General features: G+C 46.8%; 1 protein-coding gene across 4 annotated transcripts in view; it reads left to right on the forward strand.

Annotated features, from left to right (window-relative positions):
- Window positions 1-3095, forward strand: part of CDYL2 (chromodomain Y like 2) — an 89435-nt gene extending 86340 nt beyond the window's left edge. For all 4 annotated transcript variants that reach the window (XM_038770654.1, XM_038770652.1, XM_038770653.1 and 1 more), the window contains one exon: window positions 2525-3095. In XM_038770654.1, the coding sequence (XP_038626582.1) occupies window positions 2525-2674 (150 nt within the window). In that variant the 3' untranslated portion in view covers window positions 2675-3095. The remainder of the gene's footprint in view (window positions 1-2524) is intronic.
- The last annotated feature ends 5921 nt before the right edge of the window (window positions 3096-9016 follow it).

Here is a 9016-nt window from a genome sequence, read left to right on the forward strand (position 1 = left end):
GTTGAAGATGGCAGTTAGGGAAGGAAGAAAGGATGCTGCAAGTGTTTTGATAAGGTGTGAAGGATTGGGGGAGGAGGCACATGTAGAGGGTGCAGACTTTGAGAGAAGGCATGAGATCTATTCTAGAGATACTACTGGGAATGATGGGAGAGTTGAAGAAGGAGAAGGAGGGGAAGGCTTTGGGGAAGGGCAGGGGAGAATTAAGGGAGATGGTGTCAATTTTCTCAATAAAGTAGGGGCCAGGTCATTAGGAGCAAGGGAGGGAGGAGGTGGGGTGACAGGTGGTTTGTGGAGGGAGTTTAACATCTGGAACAGCTGGCAAGGGCAATGAGCATGGGTGTCAATAAGGATACAGAAATCATTTTGCCAAGCAGAGGAGAGAGCAGAGTTAAAGCACACAAGGATAGACTTGAAGTGGACAAAGTCAGTCTGATATCTGGATTTCCCTCCAACAGTGCTCTGTGGTTCATTCACAAGAGCAAATGAGGTGGACTGTGAAGTTGATCCAAGGCTGTGGGTTAGTGGTATGAGATCAACAATGGGATAGGGAAGCAAGTGAATTGAGTTCATTAGAGAGGGTGGTGTTGAGAGTGTCATTTTGATTATTAAGGGAAGGTAACAATAATAATAATAATGGTATTTGTTAAGCTCTTACTATGTGCCAATCACTGTTCTAAGCACTGGAGTTTGGGTATGGAGGCTAAATGGTGCATGATGACTTGAGAAAATTGGGTGGCATCAATAGATCAGAGGTCCCTGTGGGGGAACAGCACAGATTTGTGGGGAGGAGATGTGTGTGGGAGAGAAGGCAGGTGAGAAAGTTGTGGTCAGATAGAGAGATTTCAGAGTTGGTGAGGGTAGAGATTGTGCAGTGGCTAGAAATGATGAGATCGAGTATGTGGTGAGTTGGTGAGTGGGTGAGGTGGGGTGGATCTGGAGGTCAGTGGAGTTGAGGAGTGATAGAAAGCAAGATATTGAAATCCCCAAGGATCAATCAATGTAGGGATGGAGAAAGAGAGAAGGAATGTGAGAAAGGGATCAAAATGGTTAAAAAAGTTGGAGGTGGGACCTGGGGAGCGGTAGATGACCATTACTAGAATCTGGAGTGGGTGGTAGAGGCGGTTGATATGTGGGCAAGGAATGTGTCTGTTTATTGTTATAGTGTACTCTCCCAAGTTCTTAGTACAGTGCTCTGCACACAGTAAGTGCTCAATAAATATGAATGAATGAATGGAAAGAAAGGGATGAGGGAAGTAGAATAGTGTGAAAGCAATATTGGAGCATGAGAATGAAGCCAACACCTCCTCCTTTCCCAGTGAGTCTCAGGGAGTGGGTGAAGATCAGGTCCCCTCCAGGTAGAGGGAGGTGTTGTCTGGGAAGAGCCAGGTTTCAGTAATGGAGTAGAGGAGTAGCGACTGGGTCAGAAACAGGCCAAGGATGAAGGGAAACTTCCCTGTGATAGAACAGGGGTTCCCCAAGCTGCACTTAGTTGAGGCTGTGTGTGGGTGGTTCTTGGGGAGGGGATGGCGTGAGCAGTGGTCAGGGGTTGGATGGGAGTGAGTTGACCGGGGCTGGCACAGGGGAGAGGGGGATGAGGAATGTGGCAGGGAAGAAGGGTGGGGATGACACAAGGGGTAGGGATGGGAAGGAGGAGGTGTGGTGGGAGGGGAGGACTGGAATGGGCTGACTGGGGAGTGGGGATTGAGGGGTCATGGTAGAGTCTGTGAAATTTAAGCACTGGAAGTGAGGTAATTAAACAGTAAACAGTGATATTTTTGAGTGCTTATTATATGCAGAGTACTGTACTAAGCATTTGGGAGAATCCGATACAACAGAGTTATTAATAATAATAATAATAATGACATTTATTAAGCACTTACTATGTGCAGAGCACTGTTCTAAGCACTGGGGAGGTTACAAGGTGATCAGATTGTCCCCCGGGGGGCTCACAGTCTTAATCCCTATTTTACAGATGAGGTAACTGAGCCCCAGAGAAGTTAAGTGACTTGCCCAAGGTCACACAGCTGACAATTGGTGGAGCCGGGATTTGAACCCATGACCTCTGATTTCTGTGATGGAAAAGAGAGGAATGGAAGAGGAAGAGGAGGAGGAGGAGGAGGAGGAGGAGGAGGAGAAAGGGGAGAGGAGGAGGAGAAACTCAGTTTTAGCCATGTTGAGTGTAAGGTGTTGCGGGGACATCCAAATGGTGATGATGGCTTGGAAGCAAGCAGAAATACAAGAGTAGAGCAGGTGGTCCATGAAGAGGTGTTAGCCAAAGCCACCTGAGTGATGCAGATGGATACATGTTTAAAAAATATGAATTATGGTCAAGTTGGGTAATATTTTACCGTAAAAGCTCTTTTCATTCATTTTTATGTATTAAAGTGAATCTGTGGCCACAGCCACCTATAAATAAACACAACTTTAACCAATGATTTTTGAAGTTTTAAACATCAGTAATTAGGCATTGGTCTGGTTTACAGCCACAGAGAACCTGCTAATTTGTATTGCACTCTCACTTCAGGTATTAGAAGAATCCAAATGCCTGGTGCAAAGCTTCCTGAAATCTGTGCTGGAAGATGCCAATGACCAAGAATGTCAGATGTTAAAACAAATATGGAGTTCTTCCACAGGATTGGATTCATTATTGAGCCACCTCCTAGACAACAAATGACCAAGTCTAAAAGTCCAAGTGAAACTGACTTTGAAATATTATTTCTGTTGAAAAAAAATCAAAGCCACATTGGCCTTGAAAGAAGTGTGTGCCAGCATCTCACAATGTCTATGGTTATACCAATTTCCTTGTGAGTTATTCTGAAAAGTTACTTGTGTGTTTCTAATAAGTGAGAGTGACTGTTTTACCATTCAACTTGAATTTATATAATACTGTTGTAATCTACAACTCTTCTGGTTAGAAACACAGGTTCTCTAATGCACCATCAGGGTCCATTAAGGGACCATCTCTACCAGTGTCTGATGCAACACATATTTTTTGTGAGAGTATGTAAATCTGATTTAAATCACTTTCAATCTAGAAATGCTTTGTTACAAAGGTATTCTTCAAATGTGTAGCCAGCTTGATAACATATATTTATGAGACCAAAAGTTAGTTTTGCTAAATCACAAGGAAAAATATTTTTCTTTGATTGGATGAATTGAAAGTGTTTATTCATATTTATATGAAATGTTTACCTGCTTTCACTGATAAATGTTTAATGCTTCCTGGAGCCATCATGTTCCATAATGTTTAAGGTACTGAACACTTAGTTGTGGGGAAATCAATTACATAAAATATAGCATTACACAAAACTATTGTGCACTTGAAAAGTGAGAACTACGAGCCTGTTTCTCTAAAGAGGAGATTGTCCATAGCAATTCCAAATATTGGACTTGTTCTTTGTGTTTTCATGGAAATACTGTGACACCACTGTCTTTTAGGAGAGAACAGTGGAGCCATCTAGAGAATGCTTTTTTTAAACAGGCCAGCCTGATTCTCTCCAGGGGGTGGAAAGGTGTCCCTACAGGTATGGAGGTGGGACCCAATACAGGTGGGGCTAAGCCATGCCCTTCTCAAGAACTGAAGGGTTTGGCTAGCAAGACCAATCACCCTAACCCCAACTTGATTCCTCACAGTTAGGAGAATTGCCATTGGTTACGCTAAGCCTGTCCCTAAGTGATGCTGTGCATCATGGGTGAGGTAGCACTTTATGGCCCCATACTTGGATGGAGGGGGCATATGGTTCCCCTCCTCACCCCACCCCATTCCATTCCAAGTAGCCCTGCCCTTTCCTGTGGACAGGCAACAAATACAGATGAGTATTTTCAACATTTTCTGAGTGGCATGATATTAACATTGAGTCAGGCACCATGCATGGGTGGTCTTTTCTTCATGAGATACTGGTCCGATCAAATAAAATGCTTCAGAACAATATCGTCCTCTGCTCTCCTCAGGACCTACATGGCAACTTCTCTGTTTCAAGAGGGTCCTTCATGTTCTCAGGACACTGAAACACCTCTCAGTACCTTACATTTGGTGACTGTGGGCGGAGATTGGGATTTCAAGAGTTTGTGAAGTTAGTGATGGTACAATGAGACCCAGCGGTTCTCCAAGTCAGTGATTCAGTGAGATGGGCTGGAGCAGTAGTTCACTGGGAACGTCCATTTGGACATTGAAGTCCCTGAGGATCAGTGGAGGGATGGAGAAGGGAAGAAGGAATGTGAGAAAGGCATCAAAATGGTCTAGAAAATTGGAGTTAGGGCCTGAGAGGTGACCACATTTGTAATAATTGTTGACCGTATAAATTGTAGTGAGTTGTAGAGGAGATGATGACATGGGTTTAAAGGCAGATGAGGTGAGGAATAGAGGGGGAATGGTATGAAAGCAACATTGGCAGGCGTGATTCCTCCCCTTTTCCCTGTGAGTCTGTGGGAATGGGAGAAGGAGAGGACCCTTTGGGAGAGTGCTCTAGAGGACAGAGGGTCATCTGGGACGAGCCAGATCATGGTGACAGTGAGGAAGAGGAGCAAATGGGATTAGAAGAGGTCAAGAATGAAAATCTGCCCACAATGGGGCATGGGTTCCACAAGCTAGGCAGGGAAGCAGGGAAGTGGACTGAAGAAAGGAGTTTGGGAGAAATGGATGGCGTTTGGATAGGAGCGAGCTGTTGGGGTGCAATGCTGGGGATGGCCTGTTTGGGGGCGGCAGATAGAAAAGAGAACAGGGATGTGGTAAACAGAGACTGGAGCACTGGAGGACAGGAAGTCCCCGGTCTTCAATGACTGCAGTTTTCCAATGTTCTAAGTGTTGTGAGAATAGAACTAGTGCCTGACAAATAGCCAGTGCTTCACAAATACCATCAGTATGATGATGATAATTATTTGGCTGATGTCTGACCTACAGGATTTGTAGGTAGAATAGTCTGTTCTCTCTCCCAGTGGCTCCATGAGTCCCCTTCTTTTCCACTGAATGACTTCCCTCTTCTCCTTCAAAGTCCTTCCAAAAAGTTTTTTCCTCCAAGAGGCAGTCCCAGATTAATCCCCCAACCCTCTTGGTTATGCCTCCCTCTATATCTATACTGTTTACCTACTGAATGTTTGCAATTTGGGTCTGTCTCCTCAATTAGATTGTAAGCTCCTCAAGGGCAGGGATGTTGACTGAATAGTTCTCAAGACGAAGACTGCTGCCTGTTCTTTTTCTTAAAAGGGTATTTGTTAAGCATGTCCTATGTGCCAGGTAAGTGCTGGGGTAGATACAAGCTAATCAGGTTGGACACAGATCATGTCCTACATGGGGCTCACAGTCTTAATCAGATTTTACAGATGAGGTAACTGAGGCACAAAGAAGTCAAGGGACTTGCTGAAGGTCACACAATAGACAAGTGGTGGAGGCAGATTATAACCTAGATCCTTCTGATTCCCAGGCCTTTATCCACTAGGCAATACTGCTTCCCTACATCTCTACATTTATGTCTAATTCTCCAAGTTTTCTAAATCTATTCCTTCTATCCCTGCCTCTGATATCAACCCTGTCCACCTCTTAGAAACAGTTGTTCTCACTCAGCCCCTTCCCCCCACCACCTTTACCACTCATTTACTACCTTACCTCTCACGCTTTGATGGGTCCTTCCTCTCTGCCTTCAGCCATGCCCAAGTCTCCCCCAATACTAAAAAATCCCTCTCTTGATGACACAGCTCCTTCCAGCTACCATCCCATTTCCCTCCTCCAATTCCTAGCTAAGCTCCTGGAATGGATCATATACACCTACAGCCTTCATTTTCCTCTCCACCAACTCACTTCAATCCCCAGTGACTGCCTTAGAGTCCGGTCCAGTGGGCTCTACCCTTTCCTAATCCTTCTTGACCTTCGGCAATGTGGCTATTCCCTCCTTACAAAATGATCAGGCCTTGGTTTGGTTGACACAGTACTCCCTGGTTCTTCCCTGATGTCACAAGCCCCCGGCTCATACCAACCAGGACTTTCCTGGACCAGGGGAGCTTCAGTGACACATAGTAGAGTCAAACCACACCACCGACCACCAAAGGTTACTGTGGAAAGTTTTTTACTTAGTTTTACCAATGTGCAAGGGAGTGACACATACACACTCTCACTCGCTCACTCCACTCCACAATGGGTCCACTACCAATCTGCTGGTCAAAGAAGCCCGTTCTGTCGATCGTCTTGAATGCTGCCTTTCTCCCCGCATGCTTCTATCCTGAATGCTTGCATCTCTCCACGTGCTTCTCCCTCCTGCTTCTCCTCTGCGTGCTTCTGCTCCAGGGGCTTCCTTGTGATTCAAATTGACCGCCTGTTATCTGCCTTAGGCAACACAGCTGTAGCTCTACGTGGCAGTCATTGATTGACCCAGGCCCATTACCAGGTAGAGCAGGGAGAGAAGGCCACGCCTCCCTTCATTCTCCACCCCCACAATCACCTATCTCAAGTAGAGTCAGCATGGCTCATTGGAAAGAGCACAGGCTTGTGAGTCAGAGGTCATGGGTTTTAATCCCGGCTCTGCCACATGTCTGCTGTGTGACTATGGGCAAGTCACAACTTCTCTGAGCCTCAGTTACCTCATCTGTAAAATGGGGATTAAAGACTGTGAGCCCCACGTGGGACAACCTGATCACCCTGTATTCCCCCCCCCAGTGCTTAGAACAGTGCTTTGCACATAGTAAGCACTTAACAAATGCCATCATCATTATTATTCAAGTCTACCATGCCTTCGCGAGTCTCTTCCTTCTTGTTGTTTGCAGGATCACAAACAGTCATTAATGAGGCAGCTTGTTGTGGGCTCACCACACCTGACCTATCTGCCTCCTTGCTGCTCTCCCTGCCTCCAGTCTCTCCCGTCTCGAGTCCATACTTCTTTGACTCTGCTGCCTAGCACTTCTTCCACCTTTTCATTCATTCATTCAATCACATTTATTGAGCACTTACTGTGTGCAGAGCACTGTACTAAGCGCTTGGGAAGTACAAGCTGGCAACATATAGAGACGGTCCCTACCCAACAGTGGGCTCACAGTCTAGAAGGGGGAGACAGAGAACAAAACAAAACATATTAACAAAATAAAATAAATAGAATAAATATGTACAAATAAAATAAATAGAATAAATATGTACAAATAAAATAAATAAATAGAGTAATAAATATGTACAAACATACATACATATATACAGGTGCTTTGGGGAGGGGAAGGAGGAAAGGTGGGGGAGATGGGGAGGGGGAGGAGGGGGAGAGGAAGGAGGAGGCTCAGTCTGGGAAGGCCTCCTGGAGGAGGTGAGTTCTCAGTAGGGCTTTGAAGGGAGGAAGAGAGCTAGCTTGGCGGATGTGCGGAGGGAGGGCATTCCAGGCCAGGAAGATGACGTGGGCCAGGAGAGAATGAGGCACAGTGAGGAGATTAGCGGCACAGAAGTGGAGGGTGTGGGCTGGGCTGTAGAAGGAGAGAAGGGAAGTGAGGTAGGAGGGGGCAAGGTAGGAGAGCCTTGAAGCCGAGGGTGAGGAGTTTCTGCCTGATGCATAGGTTGATTGGTAGCCACTGGAGATTTTTGAGGAGGGGAATAACATGCCCAGAGCGTTTTTGGACAAAGACAATCTGGGCAGCGATGTGAAGTATGGATTGAAGTGGGGAGAGACAGGAGGATGGGAGATCGGAGAGGAGGCTGATACAGTAATCCAGACGGGATAGGATGAGAGCTTGAACGAGCAGGGTAGTGGTTTGGATGGAGAGGAAAGGGCAGATCTTGGCAATGTTGCGGAGGTTAGACCAGCAGGTTTTGGTGACGGATTGGATGTGAGGGGTGAACGAGAGAGCGGAGTCGAGGATGACACCAAGGTTGTGGGCTTGTGAGACGGGAGGGATGGTAGTGCCGTCAACAGTGATGGGAAAGTCAGGAAGAGGGCAGGGTTTGGGAGGGAAGACAAGGAGTTCAGTCTTGGACATGTTGAGTTTTAGGTGGAGGGCAGACATACAGATGGAGATGTCCTGAAGGCAGGAGGAGATGCGAGCCTGGAGGGAGAGAGAGAGAGCAGGGGCAGAGATGTAGATTTGGGTGTCATCAGCGTAGAGATGATAGTTGAAGCCGTGGGAGTGAATGAGGTCACCAAGGGAGTGAGTGTAGTTCGAGAACAGAAGGGGACCAAGAACTGAACCTTGAGGAACCACTACAGTAAGGGGATGGGAGGGGGAGGAGGAGCCTGCAAAAGAGACGGAGAATGAACGGCCGGAGAGATAAGAGGAGAACCAGGAGAGGACGGAGTCTGTGAAGCCAAGGTTGGATAGCGTGTTGAGGAGAACAGGGTGGTCCACAGTGTCGAAGGCAGCTGAGAGGTCGAGGAGGATTAGGATAGAGTATGAGCCATTGGATTTGGCAAGCAGGAGGTTATTGGTGACCTTTGAGAGGGCAGTTTCCGTGGAATGTAGGGGACGGTAGCCAGACTGGAGGGGGTTGAGGAGAGAGTTGGTGTTGAGGAATTCGAGGCAGTGTGTGTAGATGACTCGTTCAAGGAGTTTGGAAAGGAATGGTAGGAGGGAGATAGGGCAATAACTAGAAGGTGAGGTGGGGTCAAGAGAGGATTTTTTTTAGGATGGGAGAGATGTGGGCATGTTTGAAGGCAGAGGGGAAGGAACCAGTGGAGAGTGAGCAGTTGAAGATGGAAGTTAAGGAGGGGAGGAGAGACGGAGTGAGAGATTTCATAAGATGAGAGGGAATGGGATCAGAAGCACAGGTGGCCGGAGTAGCACTTAAGAGGAGGGAGGAGATCTCCTCTGAGGATACTGCTGGGAAAGATGGGAGAGTAGCAGAGAGCGTTGAGAGCCGGGGGGTTGGAGAATCAATCAATCAATCGTATTTATTGAGCGCTTACTATGTGCAGAGCACTGTACTAAGCGCTTGGAGAAGGCGGGGGGGGAGTGACTTTGGGGAGCTCAGACCTGATGGATTTAATTTTATTAATGAAGTAGGAGGCCAGATCGTTGGGGGTGAGGGAAGGAGGAGGGGGAGGAACCGGGGGCCTGA

The sequence above is a fragment of the Tachyglossus aculeatus genome, chromosome X2 (assembly GCF_015852505.1).
Source record: "Tachyglossus aculeatus isolate mTacAcu1 chromosome X2, mTacAcu1.pri, whole genome shotgun sequence".
Classification (NCBI taxonomy): domain Eukaryota; kingdom Metazoa; phylum Chordata; class Mammalia; order Monotremata; family Tachyglossidae; genus Tachyglossus; species Tachyglossus aculeatus.